This window comes from Pelobates fuscus, chromosome 8 (genome assembly GCF_036172605.1).
Source record: "Pelobates fuscus isolate aPelFus1 chromosome 8, aPelFus1.pri, whole genome shotgun sequence".
Lineage (NCBI taxonomy): Eukaryota > Metazoa > Chordata > Amphibia > Anura > Pelobatidae > Pelobates > Pelobates fuscus.
In genome coordinates, this window is record NC_086324.1 from 39562049 (window position 1) to 39584462 (window position 22414).

The 22414-nt window shown below is 37.6% G+C and overlaps 1 protein-coding gene across 4 annotated transcripts in view; it reads left to right on the forward strand.

The window, feature by feature from the left end:
* The window catches only part of UBR3 (ubiquitin protein ligase E3 component n-recognin 3), a 147613-nt gene that overhangs the window by 69154 nt on the left and 56045 nt on the right, over positions 1-22414 (forward strand). For 3 of the 4 annotated variants that reach the window (XM_063429710.1, XM_063429711.1, XM_063429712.1), the window contains exons 23-26: positions 3969-4432; positions 8343-8431; positions 20900-21049; positions 21858-21991. In XM_063429710.1, the coding sequence (XP_063285780.1) occupies positions 3969-4432; positions 8343-8431; positions 20900-21049; positions 21858-21991 (837 nt within the window). Of the gene's footprint in view, positions 1-63; positions 97-3968; positions 4433-8342; positions 8432-20899; positions 21050-21857; positions 21992-22414 lie in introns of all 4 variants that reach the window. The other variant, XM_063429709.1, reaches the window with a different exon arrangement.

Here is a 22414-nt window from a genome sequence, read left to right on the forward strand (position 1 = left end):
TCGATGTATTTATTTTAGTAAATGCATTCTTTGGATATAATTATTCCATTATCCTTTTGTCAGAACTCAAGACGGCCGTCTCTGCTCCAGAGGGAGGTAGATTTGTGTGCTGCTGTATATGAAGTCTTGACATTGCATGATACGCTGGTTGCAGTCCTGACTTCAAAACCCTGTAGTGATGCTTTTGATTTGCTTAAAAGCAGCTATTTCCTTGCATTGTGGTTTGAGGTGATGTCTGCATTTTTTTTGCACCCAATTTAGGAGAGAGACTGACTTTCTTTTTTACATTTAAAATTTTTTTTTTATTTTTTTTATCAGGTTTAGTGTATTTTGAGGGAAGGCGAGAATCACTTTAGTGACTGTTATCATAAGGAGATGGATATATAGATAAATATTATTCGATATAAGCCACGCACAGGGGATTTGTGAAGTTTCTTCTTTTTATTAATCCAAAAGTACAGAACCAGTCACTATTTATCTCCCAACAAGACCTTTATCAGGACCTTTTTTTGATTAATAAAGGAAGAAACTCATCACCAATTCCCTGTTTGAGCCTCATCTTGAATAGTATTTTAGAGCCTAGAGAGCTGCACCGAGGTACCGAACGCTGGAGAACGGCATATTCCGCTCTGGTTATTATAGTTATACATCCACAATATTTTTCCTGTCATTCTTTTAGCATGAGTTACTAACGGAAACCTACTTTAAAACAGAGTTGGAACATTATGTACATAATTTTCTGTGTGCTAGCAGTAGTATATTCATCAGTGTGTATGGGAGAATAAGCAATGAACGATTAGAGCTTCTTATTTGTAGATATGTTGTTGTTTTGGCTAGCTTTGGCAATTTAGGAAGTATACCTATTACAGAACTGAGAGCTCCCATTAGCTCTGTGTTTTGTAAACTGCTTCTCTGGATATAGGGCGTTCCTGAATAGAAATATGCAATAGTATAAAAGACCAGAAATTAAAAAAAAAAAAAAAACACTGTTTTGTAAGTTCTTAGCTTTTGATGGACTAGTAAACAAGTCAGAGTGAAAACCACAAAACAACATAACAAAATGTATTCAGATATCACTTGTGTCACTATGTTGACTATGGACAGAATGTCCAGATATGTTGCTTTAAGATGAGGATCTGCTTACTGTGGTCTGAGCAGAAAAGCGTTCACCTTGGTTCAAAGCAATAATCTGCGTAGTCTTATTGTAGCACTCATACATAAGAGGGCATTTTTGTGGGGAAAAGGGCATTGGAATGAAACAGAGCATTGGATGTTCGTATTCAGAACAAAAGGAGATGCAGATCTGCCACACAAAGATTCAAAATACATGGAAACACTAGTTTCTCTGTAGCACTTTTCCCTATCTGCTACAGGTCACCCTATATACTGTGCTTGTCTCTCCAAGTGCCTTTGCAACATATCAGCAAAGAGATTGTGCAGTGGTTGACAAATACTAGTAGAATTTAGAAGCAAGTGAGTTTTAGGAGTCCATATAATTTAAAATACAAATACATTTATTTTTTTTGCTCACATTAGTATTGCAACAGTATAGAAAGCTAAACACTGTAGACATTGTGACTTTATTTCATTGAAATGGTAACGACTGGAGTCCACTGGCACCATCTTTCCATTCTCTGTTAAACTTTTTGAATGTTTTGATGCTAAATGCAAGTCCCCATCATCTCATCCCAGAGTTTACAAAACACTGCTTGGTCTAATGAAGGAAGCATTAGCCTGAGCAGCAATGTGTGGCTGTGATTTGTTTACCTGCCTGCTTTCAGCCTATCCCAGAATCCATTGCTGGTTTGAATTGGTATGGCTAGAAAGAAGAGTATCATTGTTGCCTTAGTCGTACCTCCAGTCGGTTCCAGGCTGTGTGGTAGGGGTTCAGCCAGACTACTTTGAGAAAAAAATAAAACACATTGATAATGTTTTTACTGAAAGTACAACGGTTAGCTGCAGCTAGATGTGCCCTCATTTTTAAAAATATAACCTTGGATTTATTTTTTATTTTCTTCAGTTAGCTCATAATAACTTTTTGGTAGGATGATCATGTCTTTTCTTTCTGGATTGATCTGAACTCTATATTTGATCTAATTTTGGTAGTGCTTTTAGAATGACTAATGCACAGTTCATTGCATTTTTTTTGGGGTAGAGCAAATTCATTTTGATAAATGGAATTCTAAGAGACTGAACTTGTCTTGGTTATAAATCATTCAGTGCTTGTTCCATGCATGCCAATCTATGCAAATTAAGTTTAATAATCATATGCCACATTTATTCAATTCTGCATCAGTTAAACGTAATTGCTAATCTTTTTACTATATATTCTGAAAGGGTTATTGATGTCCTTTGCTTTTTGACGTTCTAACAAAGGAGTGAGAACTTGGAATGCATAGTATATTCAGAATGACATTCCAATAGTATGTGCACTGTTTTAATAAAACTACCCGCATGGTTTTATGACTGAGCTCTCTCTGCGGTCTATTTGCTTGTGTTTCCATACATTCTTCATTCCCATGATATAGGAAGCAATTCCAACATATTGTTGAAATTGAGGTTTAAACATGTTAAAATGTTAGACTGTAGTTTAGAATTTGGAGTCATTCCACCTTTAAACTTTCTGTCAACAAAGAATCCTATAAAAAAAAAATTAAGATAAAGATAAAAGAGGCCCTTTATTCTTTAAAGAAAAAAGTGAATGCATCCTAAAGTGTAACTTTGGAAAGGGTTTGATGGCTTGTTTCTTCTTTAAAGAACTAAAAGTACGAGTTGCCTTTTTCATTTCCCCTTTGCTTTGAATTCAATGGCACACCTAAGCACCCAATGCAAATGTATCCTCTTCCAATGATTTTGCAAGATTTATGTGTGCATACTCTATCATGTAAATAATGCACATATGTGGAGGCAGGATATAGAGGAAAGATGAGGGTTCTCATTGTAGTCACTAAGCAGTGCAGTGGAGGTAAATTGGATTTCTATTTACTCCTGCTGCCCAACCTCGCCCACTAACTGCATCAACGGCATTTACTGGGGAATGGAAACTAAGTCACCAATTTAAAGGTAGTTCCTCTTTAACTTTGATCTATAAGAACTGAATTTTTTTAGTGTACATATGTGTTGACTTAATTGTGCATGTGCCAAAATATACCAATAAGTTACAAAAATAATTCGATTTTGGGGGGGGTGTCAGTGTGGGGATGGGGGTTCTAGATATTTTAGGTCTAATAACACAAGATCCGTATTTGACTACCTCTGACTTAAAATAACCATGATATTCCAGGATTCAGTATACGTCCTTCCAGAAAAGGACAGATATTACCAGTGCTAACTTACTGTAATCTCCTCTAGCACCATTTTGGCACATTGTTTGCGCAGAGCATTTTTAAAGCGTGCCTTTTGAGTTCATCGGATTTCTAGGGAAGGTCCTTCTGGTTATATTAAAATAGAGTTTTAATAGTACATTCTTGCCAGTGCACTTTGGTTTTATAATTTTTACAGAACAGCATTTTGTGTTCTGACGTAGTAAAATCTTTTCTTTCTCTTTATTTTATAAAATACCTATTCAATTTCAGCTATGGAAACTGTATTGTTATTCAATTTCTGGAATTGTATTGAAAAAGAAGGAAAATAACCAATTTTCTTTCCTTTGATTTTAGTTATACATTACATTCACATAAACACATTCTGATTATCCAGGTCTTATCTCTTGTCAGCTGCTTTCAGTGCATTGTGGTATAAGCATGCAAAAATATAGCCCAGACAAAATCCTTGTCACAAGATAAAATATACAGGTCGCCAAGCAACAGCCCAAAAGCCAGTGTGATACTTAAAATATTGATACAGTCGTATATCAATAGCTTATATAGCAATAGTATATCCGTAGCATATTTTTTTTTTATGGGTACTGATGTATACGATCACTTCTATTTCGGTATCACTTCTAATTGTTCTTGATTTGTTTTCAGAATTCAGGCACAGCGCAGGTTTTCAGCCTAGTCGCTGAACGCAGAAAAAAATTCCAGGAGATTATAAACCGCAATAATAGTGAAGCAAGTCAAGTAGTACGGCCCAAATCATCTGCTCTGAAATGGACCGCACCGGGGGCAACCCCTCAACTCACCACAGTCATTCTAGAGGTGAAAGAGAGCATGTTGTCTTTGCTTATCAAACTGCACCAAAAGCTTTCAGCAAAACCCAATTCCTACAGTCCTCCCTGGTTGGATGACCCCGATTGCCTTGGCCAACCTGACTCGCCAAAGTATTCTCATGGTGATGGAGTGACTGCAGTAGAAAGAATTTTATTGAAGGCAGCAATGCAGAGCCGATTAAACAAGCAGAGCATTGATGAAATATGCAGGAAGACTGCTCCTCCGGTACCACCTAAAAAATTAAGCCCGGCTGACAAGAAGACATTGGATAAGGAAGAAAGGTAAACTGGTTAAGATGTAAATAAAGAAGCACTAACTTTAGCAATTTTAAAGTCAATTGGACCCTCTATCCCTCCTCAGAATTTTTACCATTTGTTAACTTGTTCTCTATATTTAACAAATACCAGTGTGTGAGATCTGAAAAAAATAGCATTAACTTTAACACTACTGTATAGACCTCTATCATGGAAATAGGTGCCCTTATCTTGGCTCCCAAGTCAGCCATGGCTATAAGCTGCACTTTGCACCTGTGAGTGTGAGGGAAGAGGAGAAGCAATGTTATAGTTTATCCTCCTGCACTCTGTGCCTTGGCTGTGACATGATTGAACTGGATTGCGTTGTCAGCTGCTAAAGCTTTGGTTTAAATTTTAAAGAAAATGGAGCATATCCTTTCAAAAAAAGACAGTCCCAGGAGATTTTTTTTATTCAATGGTTCAATATACAGATAAGTTACAGTTCCCCTTTAAAATGGTTAATTTCATGTTTAATATAATCTGATGTATGTCCATATTTTGGTACTGGGGCCTTTGGTTATAATATTCCTTCAGGATCTCCTGTTAAGTATTAGGACAAATTATCACACTATTAAACAATCGCACATGTAACTAGCCTCTTACATAATGACATGCAGTGACACTCAACTCACTGAAGCATGCAAGCACAGAACGTGTTAATGTGGTGTGATTTTAAGTTCTTCTTGCAGGTATAAGCAATCCAAAGTTGTTTTAAAATTTAGTGCCATCATTTATCAATACATGCATTAGCAGGTTAGCCAACACAATTTATAGGTGGAAGTGTATTTATAAGGGGACAATATAATTGACGTGACAGGTGCCCCTTGGTTATTAAGTCTATTTGTAGTCTGGTGCTAGCTAGCGTTATGGGAAATGTAGTCCTCACCAAAGATAGCAATAACTGAACCAAGCCTTAGTGCCTAGTCACATTTTACAAATAATGCTAGTTATTGGCTTTAAATGAAGATGGATTTAATTTGGCATTGCTGTGCTGTTCATCTCTGTTAATGAAGATCGAGCAGGCGATACAGGCTAGATAATGACCTATTTTCTGGTTGTTTCAACCTGCGGAGAAAGACAGAGGTGGCATTAGCCACGTAATATGTTGTCACCATAGCAACGGAGCCAGAACACTCAAGGAAAGGCTGGGGACGATTGCAATATTTTTCAGTCTCTGTATCTCGTCCTCAGCAGCCATCTCGGAAAATTACTGAGCTGCACTGAATCTGTCAGGATTTGTTTATGTCTTCTTATTAAGGGTCTCTATTTACAGTCAGACCTGCTTAGGCTGAAGCTGTAGACGGGGTGAAATGCATGCATAGAACTGCTAAAGCCACACAAGCTGCACACAGCGACAAACCACAAGTGATGCACATTTCCCATTTATATTCCAGAGCAGTCAGACCTGCAGGGCTAGAAATAAAATAAATAAAAACCTTTCACCACTGTTCAAAAATATTCGGGAATAATTATTAAAGGAGGCTGCATAACGAACGAAGCTCTTATGGAGTCGATGTGATTTTGCAATGATTAAAACTCGTTATGGCCCCTGGCATAATCTAAAGACAAAAATGTGCTTGAATATGAATGCGAGAAAGGCCATCAGGCTTTGTAGCTTTATGTGATTATTGGGACCCTTGTAGTAATCGGCCTCTTTTTACTGGTACACGTGGACAGAAATGTGAAAGAATGGATCAGCCTGTGGGACTTAAATAAAATGAGCCACTTAAAATATAACATAGAGCTGTATAGAACAATATAGCAGTACAAACATTATTTTTGTCAATTACATGATTTAAAAAGAAGACTTAAGTCATGCTCCCCCCAGCTTTCTCCACCTTGAATATATTGCTAAAAGTTTTCTCACTTACCTGATTCCATGCCCAAGGTTCCTTGGTCGCCTCTTCCAATGTCACGTGATGGGGAAACGTAATGTGCAACCAGCATTGTGAGTGCATTGGGCCTTCCCCATAGAAAGCATTAAATCAGTGCTTGCCTATGGGGATTTTGATGCAAAGAGTAAGGACGTCCAAACATCGTTTCACGGAGCCAAGAAGCAAGTCTAGTGGTTGTCTTTACCCTGCAATGTAAACCTTTAACTGGGTTAAGGGATTAGGGACACTGCACCCAGACCATATACATGAATGCCTGTAGTGTCCATTTAATGTTGCATTTTCACATGTGAAGTGCTCATTCATTGGTCCTCTGCACTACTGATGCCTCCAGTTGCAGGCACACACAGGTTTTTTTTTTAACCTACATTTTTCAATTCCATTTATTTAACTCGAATGAGTATAGAATATACCGCCTGTTACATTGTTGCATGCTAGTTGTTGTGTGGTGTTCACAAATATTTACCTGCTATACTTGCGACCTTTGACTTTGTCCGGGTTATTAATTAAAGTGAGTATTCAAAGTTAATTTCAAATTTAAAGCCATAGTAGCTGAACTGACAGCAAAGCTGGCTCAGAGAATTTTTCCAGTTCGTCGAATGTGGCCTTAAATTTGAGATTCACTTTGAATTCTCCTGTGTAAAAATGATCGAGTAGGATAAGTTTGAAATCTTAAAAATAAAATACCAGGTATGCGTTTGCTGGCAATTTTTGCAAACACATTTGTATAAATTAAATGTTATGTTCTCTCAAGTACCACTGTTTCAAATTTGCGTAACAAGCAATTTTTCCCCAGAGACAAACCACCCTCATTAAAAATTAGGACTTAAATGCAAACATTTGTTAGTATTCTTTTAGTAGAGGGCATTTAATTTTATGAACTTCTACAAAAAAAATCTTCCTGCTATTTATTAGCTAGTGATACAAATGACTGTTCATATTAGCTGCAGTAAGCAGCAACATAAAAACTGTAAGCAGTGCTTTCGGCTATTGTCCATGAGCTATGACCTGCTTATTTAGATCATTAAATATAAACCACATAGTTCCGTTGTACAAAGTGTTAAAGGGATTCTGTAAGCACAAAAACAACTTTAGCTTAATGAAGCCAGTTTTGTGCAAAGTTAATGCCCCTGCAGTTTCACTGCTTACTGCCTGCCATTTAACCGTTAAATCACTCTCATGCAGCCTTAGCAACCTCCTCTGAGTATCCCTTTAATTGTAGCTAAAACATGACACCTCTAAAAAGCATAACTGTGGTTATAGTTATTTTTTAGTAAACCAGTGGATTGCAGATGTCCTCATTATTTTTTTTTCTTTTTCCTTCTTCTTTTTCCTTCTTATCCTAATATTTGGTTCATCAAAATGTTCTTTAAAAGTTCATACAACTTGCTTTTGAGCTTTTGTATTTTCTGTTTTTAGTTTTTTTTCCTTCTTAAACATTAGACCAAATTATTTGTTCATTATTGTTCTCCTCTGTCCAATGGCAGCTGGTGATGTTTTAAGATGATCATGACAATACTCTATCTCTGACTTTTTGATAGATGTCCCAACTTCCACTGCTTATTCCTGCTCAGCTGGTGTACTTTACTGTAATGATCAGTACAAAATTGTTTAAAATGCTTATTCGGATAACTTTAATTGGATCTGTCCACAGTAAGAACATTGCTAATTTTAGGATAAAATTTAACTAAATTGATATATTCACTAAGCTGGTAATTTTGGCCGTGGAATTTCCCACTCTAAGGAACTAGCAGAATTGAAACGTTTTTCCAATTAGGTTTTCCCCTCTGAATATGTGAACCTCTCTTATGTTAGCCTTAAATTTTGCAGACAGAATGCTGGGAATTGTAGTCCAATAACAAAATATCCATATTTTACTCCCTCTGAAAAAATGCTAATGCAAAGGATTCTTTTTATTTCATGATTACAAGGTCTTGAATTGTTAACTTGAATTTGCAAAAGTGTTAAGGCTGGTTTATTCTTTATTTGTTTTTTTATTAATGTAGACGGCAGAAGGCAAGAGAGAGACAGCAAAAATTGCTTGCTGAATTTGCTTCAAGACAAAAAAGCTTCATGGAGACCGCAATGGATGTTGGTGAGTTTAGATTAATTATGTTGCACATAACCGTTTTCTTCCCATTATTAAAGCAGACACTATTAGAAATAGTTTCATGTAGTGTAGTAAAAACAAAGTACCAGTAATTGGAATATCTAGAACAGGGGTCAGCAACCTATGGCACTGGAGGTACCTTTGCATGGCACTCAAGGCACCGGAGACAAAGACTCTGGCCTATCAGTAGTCCCAGTGCGACTTCAGATATCTGCTAGTGCACTCTGAGCGGTGACTGCAGGTGGTGAGGGACAATCCTCAATTTGATCAAGACCTCCCGACACTTGTGAAAGGGAATCCGCACTGGAGCAGAGCAGCCCGCAGAAGCTATCGCCGCTCCTGCCCTTGATCTGTACGTAGCCAGCCGTGTTCTCGCAGGACCCCAAGTAAGCTACCCTCAGTGCTAGATATACACAGAGCTGCAGAAGAAGCCTCCCCCTCATACATAGCCCACACACAAACACAACACACAGTACTCACAAACACAGCACCACTGACAATCCACATACATGCACACAACCCCACAAGCAGCCACTAAAGCGATCAGTAATGTTTATGGTGTTTGGAATGTTTCTTTAAAGTTTTTTTTTGTCATTTCAGAACTTTCAATATGACTAATTATAAATCGTGAAGAGGTTTCAGTTCCTTCACATTGTGCTTCTTTAACTTTTATATATATATATATATATATATATATATATATTTTTTTTATTGTTTTGGTTTGTGGGTTTGTTTTGAGTTCATTTTTAAAATCTTTACTTAGGATTTCGTCATTGGTCCTAAATACAAGATAGCAAACATTTTGCAGGTTTTAACACTTATGAATTGTCACCTAAGTATAATTGTGCGATGATCCTATACCCTGCAAAGTGCATTTTTTGTGTTAAATTTGTTTTATTTTGAGCATAACATAGTCAAGCATATCACACATTGATATGAATTTGCCTGCGCAGAGGCTTCGCAGTAAAAGCATGGTTTGAACAGAAAAAAGATAGGACTAATGGTTGGCAGAATGGCAACAAACTACCTCCCAAATAGACCTTATATCCTTATGTTATACGAAAGGCTGTACTGCAGTTACCCACTAGGGGAAGTCTTGCATGCAGGTAGCCAAAAAAACAAAAAACTCTTTAATAGTCCCTCTTGGGGAGAAAAAGTGTGAACATACAAGTATAAATTAAAATAAGGACCTAGTGGGGTAGAGTCATGGCTAATCCAACAGACTGTGCTTTAAAGACAAATAACTGTGAATATATGTCTGTGGCTTCAAAGTGTGCCAGTTGTTACAACAGTATACTTGTATCAAAGAAAAGAGGATACAATGTATGTATCCAGAGTTGCAAAATTCAGATCAAATAGTTCCTAGAAATGCCTTAAATAATATCCCATGCATCAAGCACTTGTTTAGGCAGAAGACAGGTACAGATGTAAAAGGTACCAGCCTAGAAATTACTTCAGGCTTTATTGGCTAGAATTATGCCAATCGTGGTAACCGATTAGTACATAGAAACGAAAAAAGTTTGCAACAAAACACTTCAAATTTAGTAATAAAGAGAATACCCAAAACGGTAGCATTTACCTGGCTAGGGTTCTTCGTCCATTTGTGGAAAAACTACCCTCCTACATCCAAGATACCAAGCAGACACTGGTCCGCCTTTCAAGCTTAACAGTCCCTGAGTCTGTGTCACTTTGCAGCCTCGATGTTGAAGCCCTATACTCCTCCATTCCACACAAGGGGGGCATTCAACACGTGAAACAATTCCTGGACAAAAGGGGCCCGGATTTCAGCGACCACTCCCTTTTCACCTTGGAGTTGTTTGAATTCATTCTCTGCCACAACTATTTCCTCTTTAATGAAAAATTCTACAATCAGGTACAGGGCACTGCGATGGGGACGGCTTGTGCCCCATCGTATGCCAACCTCCACTTGGGCTGGTGGGAGGAAGTAGTTGTGGCAGAAAGTACTGCCTTCTCATCATATAGACCCTTTATTCACTCGCTATATTGACGATATTTTGATTCTCTGGACAGGTAGCGAGGATTTGTTTAAGAGTTTCGTATCACTACTTAACACTAACAACTTGAACCTATACTTTACATCGGAGTTTGGGGGTGACACATTGAACTTTTTAGACCTTACAATTACAGTAAGTGGTGACTCCATCAGTACCACACTATACAAAAAACCAACATCCTCCAACAGCCTCCTACGGTGGGAGAGTTTTCATCCCCAATCTCTCAAACGGGGGATTCCCACCGGGCAGTACATTAGAGCCCGTAGGAACTGCAGTAACATTGAAGACTTTAAAGCTCAAGCCAATGTACTGCGACAGCAGTTCAAAGCTAAGGGTTATCCGAATATATGCCGTAAAAAAGCTTATAAAAGAGCCTTAGAGGCAGATAGGGATACCCTACTATCCCCTAAGAAAGTGGAGTTCTCCACTAAACCACAACCCCCACGTTTGATAGCCACATTTGATTCAGGCTGGGAGGCCGTCGGAACCGTGTTTCAAAAATTCTGGCCTTGCCTTTTGGATGATACTCACCTTAAGAGGGTTCTGGGACCAAGAGTCGATATGACCGCACGCAGAGGGAAGAATCTTAGGAACCTTCTGGTTCCAAGTCACTTTCACTGCCCCCCTACACGCACCTGGCTACACACCACTACGGTGGGATCGTATCAATGCGGCCACTGCGTGGTTTGTAAATATATCAAACGTGACTCCAAGATCATTTTTGACAGCACTGGGAAAAGATCTTTTAAGATCAGATCTTTTTTCAACTGTAATACCGCTGGATTGGTTTACCTTCTCACATGCAGTTGCCAACTACAGTATGTGGGAAAAACCTTTAGACCCTTTAAGGAGCGTATCAAGGAGCACGTTAGATCCCCTAAACTGCTCGTTGATACCCCCATAGGCCGTCATTTGAAGGAGGCTCATGCTGGCAATCCACAGGGGCTTCGCTTCTGTGGATTAGAACTGGTCCGTAAGGACAGACGTAGGGGTAATTATGATAGTTTTTTGAGACAACGGGAAAGTTTTTGGATTTTCCAACTAAAGACGCTTCACCCAAAAGGTCTCAACGAAGGTTTCTCCTTCGCCCCCTTTATCTAAGAAATCTAAAGATACCCACCAAGCTCTTAATGTCAATCTCTTTGTAAATATTTTGTAAATACTTTGTAAATTTTATGTATATTTTCAATATATATTTAATCTATGGTCGGCACCTCCTACTACTTATGGAGTATGTTTCCAACCCTTTAATGTTACTCGTCAACACACCATGTTTATTCTAACAAATTCTCTTTTTTTGTATTTATTCCCTATATATTTGGAGTTAAACACTGTTCTCTAACGTCACTCTAAATTTATACGAACATCTATCTGTTTTCTGATGATGTTCTTTCTCGTCTCGCTGTTTACATATTTAAACCTCTAGGTCTGTCCGAATGCCATCTCTGGGCATCAGTATTCCACTCATTATAGAGTCGTTCCACATACAACAATTGGGTTTATTTACCCTGGACCACACATTGGAATTTCCTCCAGATCAACAACCCTCCTTAAGTATTAATCCCTGTTCGACTCTGTTTCTATGTACAATTTATTGTAAGTACTGATTTACTACTAAGTCTCAGGACGACCCCGGTAATTTTATGGACTTATAGATGTGACCACTATTACTTTGGGGACACTATTCGGGCTATATGTATACAATCCCCCGTAGTCTACATTGTGCCCGGGATTTTTTGTCTTTCCTTTGTTTATTCAAGATCTACATCTATACGGCATTTTGCTCCCTTCAAGGGTTAACCGCCAGTGTGGATATCGGGGGGATTTCTCCGCCCCCTTTTCCACACGGAATTACCGATTGGACAGTGACGATGACGTCACACTAGAGGGCAGTACTAACACTCATTTAAAAAGAGGCGCTATCCACCCCGCAACGGCTCTTGATAAAGGTGACCTGTATCGCCGAAAAGCGCGTTGAGCAACTCATATAGAGTGGATGTTTTTCTTATTTTAACACTCTCGTTTAAGGACAATTCTGGGGTTTGACTGATCTAACACTTCACGATCCTGGGCATTGCTAAAGACTGTTATCAATATGTACAAGATGCTAGGGACTCCTACCCCCAAATCACATTTAGCTGTTTAGGCATCTTGTTACATATTTTATATAACGCTTCTCTTTGTAATGCAGAATTTGTTTCCATATTTTTTGCCATAAATCCAATATGTGCTTTATGCACGGGATATAATTTAATGGCATCTATGGGAATTATTCTCTTTATTACTAAATTTGAAGTGTTTTGTTGCAAACTTTTTTCGTTTCTATGTACCAATTAATCGGTTACCACGATTGGCATAATTCTAGCCAATAAAGCCTGAAGTAATTTCTAGGCTGGTACCTTTTACATCTGTACCTGTCTTCTGCCTAAACAAGTGCTTGATGCATGGGATATTATTTAAGGCATTTCTAGGAACTATTTGATCTGAATTTTGCAACTCTGGATACATACATTGTATCCTCTTTTCTTTGATACAAGTATACTGTTGTAACAACTGGCACACTTTGAAGCCACAGACATATATTCACAGTTATTTGTCTTTAAAGCACAGTCTGTTGGATTAGCCATGACTCTACCCCACTAGGTCCTTATTTTAATTTATACTTGTATGTTCACACTTTTTCTCCCCAAGAGGGACTATTAAAGAGTTTTTTGTTTTTTTTGGCTACCTGCATGCAAGACTTCCCCTAGTGGGTAACTGCAGTACAGCCTTTCGTATAACATAAGGATATAAGGTCTATTTGGGAGGTAGTTTGTTGCCATTCTGCCAACCATTAGTCCTATCTTTTTTCTATATCTCCAGGGGTTATGCCCCACTGTATCCTATAACCACCACAACACTGGCGGATGGATTTAGTCCATTTCCTTCCAGCGTTGTTCTCTCTCATGGTTTGAACAGAGTTTTGTCAGGTTTGTCGAACAAATCATGTCTTTGCTTTTATCATAGGAGGATAAGCAGTAGGAGATGATCAGTTATTTGCAGGTATCCAAGATAGCTGAGTTAGTGGCTGTATGGTGGGTAAGTACCAGTAAATGGTATAATCACCTCCTTACATGAAGTTAGAGACCAAACAATGACCACCAACACCACTGTATCACTGTCCCAAAAAAACACCACCTGGGGTTAGAATAGAAATTACTGGGTGTCTATTGGAATAAACCAATAGTATGGACAGGACTCAGTGGAAATGGAAATAAAGTACGTAATGACAATTAAAAAATGGATAGATAATATCAATTGAGCATGTATCAGCTAGTGAGGTCCTACCTCCCACAATATTCGGTAGGGGGAATCCAGAACTAGCTGAAATGTATATTATAGTAATGGTTCTACACCTTATATAGTGGAGAACCAGTACACATTAGGAATAAGCATATAAAAACTCAAATAAAAAATATTGGCATCCAAAGAAGGGGTTAAAATTCCTATGTCAATTATAGAGTGCGGCAGACAGTGTACCAAAAGAGTAATATTTATTAGTACAAATAAAACCTGTCAACAAAGCACACATCAATATAAAAGACTATATAAAAAAGCAAAAGTCCCAATGAAACAATGTAAATCAGGTTTAACAGAGAGAGAAATACAATAGTGCAATATGAAATATTCCGTAAGTGAAGTGCTAAAATAATTATATATATTTACACTCACATTTGGTAGAGCTAACTGGGAGCTCTACCGTATTTCGCCTGGACGGAAAAATCCCTGTCTAAGGATATATATGGGAACAGGTGTCTCCGGTGTTCCAAATATGATGCGATATGCAATGAGTATATAAAAAAACAGAAGAAAGCTCCAATGGTGAAGTATGTACCGATCAATTAGAAGAGTAAAATAAAATAAAAGTATAGTACTCACATTTGCTAGAGCAGAAACTTGCTCTGGTATAATCCCCACCTAGGGATATGATGTAGCCAGGAAGTAAAAAATGTGGAAAAATAAATAAATAGGTATATGACTTTAAAATATACTATATAATATACTATATAATTATATATACTAATATAATCCAAAACAATGTAAGGTATCTTCAAGGGTCCCACTTAATGCGTTTTGCCTGTCACAGGCTTCTTCAGAAGTGTGGAAAAGGTCCCTTTATCTGTCATTTATTTAGGTAGTCCATTAATAGAGAGGACTTCCTGGTGTGGCAGATTTCCTGTTTCCACCGGAAGTGACGCGGCGTCAATCAGTGTGGAAATACTATGCGTTCCAGCTTTGAGGTCAACTGTGTCTATATAGTTCCTAAAGAGATTTGTGTACGTATACAACTTTTCAGTTATCATCTGGGGCGCAGTCTCCTTTCCCTCTTTTTTTTCTATGCCTAAGCATAGTCTGTATTAGTAGTGGTAGTAGCTGTTAATGCCACTGTTACACAAAACCTTCTGAATGCACGTCCTGGCCAATTAAGGATAGGTTTAGTTGAGCCTCTTATGCTATGTAGTTATAATCAATACTCTTGACACTTAGGAGTTTTCTGAACTAGATTCCCCTTGACCCTAACCTAGTTTGTAGAGTACACTGTCTGAGCATCATGGTAGATATACAATTCTCAAACATCTGACGATCTAAGGCTAGCAGATTTTATATACATTTTTGTTTTGCCAGATACAATGTGAAAATGTCTCTATCATGCATATTTACCTGAATCACACTTGATGCAATGAGTCACTTTGTGTAGTCAGCATATATCTATGTTAAGAGTGTTGTGTGCTGAGCCTCTGCATCAGTGATTCATGCTAAAGCCTAAATAATATATCTAGGCAATCACCGTATAAGTGGATGTCTATTTAATAATAATCACAGCTTAAGATTTATCACAAAGGAGCTATAAAGCAGGAAGATCCATAGAAAGACACTATGAATGTTTGCCCTAGGATATTGGCATAATTTTAATGTTCTAAAACTGTCTGTGGCGTACAAAAAACCATTAGGAATATCTTAGCTGGCCAGCATAATAGATTCAGCTTTTTATATTTTTACTAAATCTTAATCGGAAGTTGTTCCATGCCAGCTATTTTGTGGACATAATAATTTGTGCACACTATTTCCAAAGATTAATGAAAGGATCATGGTTAGTTTATGTATTTTAATTTACAGTGTGGCTATATTTGTAGTTTTCTGAATTGTAATAGAATGTAAATGGCTTGTGCTCTGACGTATGTATGTATGTATGTATGTATATACATAGACATACACATACAGTGGGTAGTGTATTTGGTAGTTGTCTAGTAAATCTGGGGACTATGTGATAAAACTGATGTCCTTTTTACTGTATTCCCTTTTTCTGTGATGAAACACTTTTTAAGTCCAGTAGTAGGCAACTTCGGCACTCCAGATGTTGTGAACTACATCTCCCCTGATCCTTTACCTGCATTATGTCTGCAATAGCATTATGGGAGATATAGTCCACAACGCCTGGAGTGCCAAAGATGGTCTACCCCTGCCCTTGTTTGTCCCTGGTTATGCCTGTTTGTGAGGCCAACATCCAAACACGGCACTCCTCATTCTTAGCACTACTCCTTTCTGTGATATTCTTAAAATATCCAGTTTCTAGCTCTGGTCTGTTCTATGTTGTCCATGCTCACTTGGGTTCTCTGCTGAATTTTTTTTATCCGTATAGTCTTCATGTAAAAGTTTTAGCATTATTGGCTTTTTTATGTGTTTGCTTTTGTATTACTTACCCATGTTACAGTGCAGCCACTCACCTAATATTGTGGAGTTAGTTTGTAAGGATTCTTAAAATATCCCTTTTTGTCTAACGATTTTTTGAGGTTTTTCCTGTCATGGCAGGTGAGCTTACACTTTGACGGCTGTTGTAGCGGTACAAAAACCTCTGTTTAAATTTTTACAGGGTTTTGGGATAGTATGCAAATAATAAAAAAAAATGGTTTTCTTTAATGCAAGCATGATGTTCCACTGTCACTTGGCGATACCCAGAAATTATTTTGCTAAAGTTTCTTGTAGAAATGATGTTCAGATCTCGGGGGACAGGACAGTGAAGCAAACTGTTTGTTGCTGACCTGGTCCGAGTTGGTAACATACCGTATCCTGTTTTCTTTTCGATGTAACATGGTTCAGTTGTTTAGCGTTAGTGCGTTATGTTGGATTCTGCTGACTTTAGACAAATCAGATCATACGCTAAAATTAGAATGTGAGTTCCCTGGGACACTCACTTTATCTGTTAGTCCTCTAGATAGCAGTGAGTTTAGAATCGGTGTGTTTTTTTTTTTTGTTATTAAATGGTCTGTGTATTTATCTTTTTGTTTTTGACACTGTCAAAAATATATTGTTTCATAAAATCCTTCTTGGTGGTAAGAAAGCAAAGAGTAGTAATTCTTTTTTTTTTCCTTGCATACCAAAGCTGTTAACCAGCAGGATTCTATTTGGTTATTTCAGCTTGGTTGCTGCAGGGAAAATGTGAGAACATTTTTTTTAGAGGAGGTGACACAAATTTGCTAACACTTGTCATTTACCAGAACCAGTTAGAAAAATAAATTAGTTTTTACTGGTCTTCAGAGAATACACTTGCTGGGTCTGGGCAAAGATATATTAGTCTGCTAATAGCTCCTTTGATGCTAAGGGACTATCTTGACATAAAACGTTTAGGAAAACGAAAATATTGCCTCTGGGCACATTGTGTAAACTGTATTTAGCATGGTAAGGTCCATTTTAGAAAGCGGCATGACCTCTCTTCTAGAGAACACATAAGATGATGGATTAACACGTAGTCACAAAACAAAAAAATAGATTGTAGCTCACATTCATGGGAATTGTAGATTTAAGGTTTTATTTCCTCAATGAATAACCCTTGGAGTGCTAGAGAATGATCGTGTTAATATGTAGCTCACATATGTATAGACCATATATTAGAATAGAATCCGCTTATTTTGGGAAGCCTTGCAGTAAATACATCACCTCTAAAAAAGAAGTATTGCACTCAGATGATTTCGTAGTATATTAGAGATTAGTATCCCCATTACCACATTATCCAGTCTGGAACTCGTGCTATAGGCTGGCTAATGACGCCACAATGACTGATGGAGGTGGAGCTTAAATTCCATATGTGCAGCATTTCATGGTGCCTCGCTGCATATACAGAATTGAAACATTACCACGTCAAATCACTAAAGTGGTCATGGTGCTTGGTGTAGCCCTTTTATGTTTAGCTTGTATTTGAATGCAATATATTTTATTGTTTATCTGTTTCTTAGCTTCTAATATGAAAAATATCACATCGCCCAGCAATGTTTCCAATGAAGACTAGTGATTATTGTAAAAGTTGTTTTGTTTTTGCTTTTTATTTTTTATTTTTTTTATTTTTTTATTTTTTTTTTTTATTCAAGGTATAGACACAGTAAGGCTGATAGTGCAAAATTACTGTGTAGTAAAATATACTATCTAATAATGGTATGCTTTATCACTCACTGTAGTGAACGTAGTAGAAATCTGTGTGGTGTTGCTCTGTGACCGGTGGATATAGAAACTGCGTGACAACCCTGGTGGATATGTAGCAAGGTATTCCATTAATGGCATGGGCTTAACTGAAATTGGAAAAGCCCATGAGTAGAAAGGAGAAAGAACTAAAAAAAAAAATAATTCACTAATTCTATTTCAAACACAATTTACTGTGATGGCAAGCTCCCCGTGAGGTACAAAGAGAACAGTACAGTGCTAACCATTGCATAGGTGGTGCATATTTCATTTGTTTAATAGGAGGGTTACCGCCAACCTGCAAGGCCTCTTCAACAACCTAACACGAAGACTTTGCTGGCATACCATGCCATACCTTGAGTGGTCAATGAGGAAAACTCATGGGCTGTTGAGGTTTTTATTTTATTAAGTCTCATTGTAAATATTAATGGATTAAGTTGGAGCTTCATTACATGATTGTAAACAATTTCACATGTTTGCCTTAAATGTGTTTATTTCCTACTTTGGCAGTGTATGTGTATATCTTCACACAAATCACATTGCAATTGGCGAGCAAGGTAATGAGCTTTGTTGCTACTCTGTATTCATTGCTTTTGCACAGGGCCTTGTGTAATAAGTAATGTTCTATGTGTACTACATCCAAAAGTGGATGAGAAATCACTCACCACATGAGGTATTGCTGAATGGAGCTGAAAATAACAAAGGATTTATCTAAATCTAGTGAAAGGCACAGCCATTTTTATCGAAGGTTGGAACTGTTATCAGGAGATAATACAATGCACATTAAATGCGTCATGGAGCAGTCACCCTTGTGTGAAAATAAATTATATGTTGGAGTCTCTTACTCCTTTTTTCTATTTTTCAGTCTTTCCGTTTAGATCACATCACGTTCCAAGCAGAGACCACTTATTAAGCCTGGAAATAAAATTTGGCATGTAAATACCACACTTAGTCTTGTGGTATAATTTGAGAAAGCGCTATTGTATTCACTGTTCTAATATAAACAGGATGATTTAACAAAGACATTCCATACTGTTCATCATAAAAGACAAAAGAAGCATCCTTAAAGGTTTGAGGAGAGGAGATATTGCCTTTTTTCCCCCTAGTTGGGGGTAATTAAATAAACCGCTTATTGTAGCAGCTATCATGCGAGGAACCGGTCTCTGAAAAAGTATCCTTAAATCCCAATATCCCAAATGGAATCAATGATTTTTTAATTTTTTTTTGATCTTTTTAAATTCTGTCAGATCTTTACCCTTATCACCTAAACTCCACAAGTTATTTTTTACCTGACATTGTATCTCAGCTGGATGATGGCGATTAAGGTTTGTGAAGGTAAGTCACAGAAGGATTTAAAGGGAAACTAGTGCCAGATAAACAAAGTTGTTTTCCTGGCACTATAGCTCCCTAGTGCCTTACTCAGTCGCGCTCCCCCCCTTCATTTTGCAGAAGGGGTTAAAAACTCCTTTTGTCACTTCGAGAGTAAAGCGCCAATGTCTGTCTCCACTGGTTTAGGCTCCACCTCTGCTCCTCCCAGCTGCCATTAGCCGGTGGAGGAGACCTAATATGCATGGTGATATGCATGTCCTGGAAGTCCCTCTCATAGACAGCCACTAGAGGTGAAGTTAACCCTCAAAGGTTATTATTGCTGTTTATAAAAAAAAGTGCGCTAAATACCTTTACAGGATTAAGGGACTTGGGACAATGAGCTGAAGTGGTCAGGGTGTGCCTATAGTGTCCATTCAACCCTGGTAAATGGTTAGGCAGATATGACATCTGTCCTGCGTGGTTTAAAGTTTGTTTTCAGGGACAAATTGCTAGTACCATAAAACTACAATAAGCTGTAGTGGTTTTGGTGGTTAGTGGGTCTAACAATTTTATGTGGAATTCACTGCCATATTGTTTGGGTGTATTCAGTTGATACATTTGAAGTTGCTTGGATGTCTTTCTAAGCAAAATATCTGTTATGATGGGAATTTTCAACAATCTGGACGTCCTCATGCAAAGATCAAATTAAGCAAGCGCCTCTAGTGGCTGTCTGTAGACAGCCACTGGAGGCAGTCTTTGCCCTTTATTAGAAGAATTGAAGTTTCTCAAATACTGCAATGTTTTATATTGCAGGGTAAATATAACAGGGACACTGCACTCAGACCACCAATGAGATGAAGTGGTGTGGGTCCTATAGTGTCCCGTTAAGATTGATCTTGTACATTATTAAGCAGTAATGCTGTCCTTAGTACTGCATATATTGGAAAGTACATTTTCCATGATGGTTAGACAGCCATGGATGCATTTATCTCCTTAAACAGGCTCTTGTTTAATATATTAATATTCATTCACCAGATAACTTTCTGAAATTCATTACGGAATCTATTATATGGTATTATTTCAAGTTTATTTGCATTAATTTGAATCCATTTCTCACCCCATTAGTCATCGTAGGTTTAAACTATTCAATTCTAAGACTTATTTTAATCATGTTTTTCTTCTTTTACAGTGGGGCTTAATCTGTTTTTAGATTGTAACAATTTTCAGTATACTGTAATATTTATTTGCAATGTTTTTAGCAGATATTAACTCTATGCCGATTGCGTTTTGCTTTTCATTTAATCTTTAAAGAAAAAAACAAAACATTTGAGATTATTTTCTTTGTAGCAGCTGCACCTTTGAAGGTTTACACAATCTCTGCATTAAGCATTCACAGCAATGGGTGGATGAGGGACATCTATGGTGTCAAGCTAACCTTTTCCTTAAAAATGTAGCTGTAAAATGTAATGCCACCTCAGCAGAGGTCTACACTTTCTAATGCCCAAAAGATGGACATTTCCTGCTGTCGTTAGATCTTTTAAGGGGATATATTGTAATAATGTATTTAATGTGTAGCTTTTGTTTCTTTACAAGTATTACAATTTTAAATCTGAAGTCTCTCCAAATATTGTTTAAATAGAATCCCCAGAAAGTGATGTTGCCATGGAGATATCTGCATCTGAACTGCAAGTTTCGGAACCTGTATGTGACTGCGTGATTTGTGGGCAGAGTGGTCCTTCTACCGAGGATCGTCCCATAGGGCTCGTTGTTCTTTTACAAGCTACGTCTGGTAAGTTCAGTCACTGTGGTTTTCTGTACTTTAAATCCGCTTCTAGCACAGGGATGGCTTACATTGGTAAATGTATGCTATCATTTGCTTTCATTGGTCCAGGAAGTCCTTCCATTTCAGTTTTACACAGTTTTACACAGATCTGTTTTGACATTGGTATCCTTAAAGAAATTCTATTAAAGGTACATCTTTAGATCAATACTTCAAGGATTTTGTCAGATTACCGGATATATTTTTCTTTAGCACCTTATTTCATTTAACATTTATTTAGTCATCCTTTCTGGACTTGCACTGGGAGTATTCAGTGTTATGCAGAAGGGAGTGGAGGAAGAATTTAAGTTTAAATTCTTTTTGTATGTGTGACGGACCAGAGCAGACGTTCCTTACTGCAGCTTATTCACTTTAATCATTAAAGGAAAGCTCCAAACACCCTAACTAGCTTGCCCCCCTCACCCATGATTAGTTACATGGTTTCGAACAGTTTGATTGCTTACCTTGAGTCTGCTTGATGCCGCTCCCCGTATTCACTACTAACACTTGAGAGCGTAAGGCCCCTAAGCAGGAACTTGCGTCCGCCCTCCTGAGCTAAGCCCTGCAGTGGGATCAGCTGATTGCTAGGGCACTGCTGGCACCAAAAGCACCACAATGAACTGTAGTTGTTATGTTGATTTGGGTGTACCTTTTTAAGTACCACTTATAATGTAATTTGTATTTACAAATTGCAACCCATACATAGAATTTTGCCACTAATGTCATGGTATTTGTTTTTGTTTTGTTTTCTTTCTTTCTTAATTTTGCCTTTTTATAGTATTGGGACATCGGCGAAAAAATTCTGAACCAAAGAAACTTCCAACCTCTGAAGGAGAGCAGATCTACCAAGATGGCACATGTGCAGCGGTCCACGATGTGAAACTCTCCATATTGCAGCGCTACTTTAAGGATGTGAGTATTGCTTTTTCATCTCTTGAAAACCTAATGTGGTTGTCGAATGAATCAAAAGAAATGTCAGTTTGAAAATTCTCTTCTAAAATGTGCCTTTCAGAATTTCTACATATCTGTACTGTTCTTTGCTTTAATTTATGATTTTTGCCATTTTTCTTCCTCTGTTTTGAACACCAGTGCGACCAGAGCAGTAATGGGTATGGTTATCCTTTTACTTCCAAAATACCTCATAATTTAGGTGACCTACATAATAAGGTTGTTTTAATTTCAGGATTTATCTCAATCATATGGTATCATTTAATGGGACTGCAAATATTTACAAATCAGTCACTTTCTGTAGGAATTAGTCCCTGCCAGACTCTGACATTAACCTATGCCACTCAGCTGCACTTAAAGGCAGACTTTTTCCTAGGACTGCCCTAA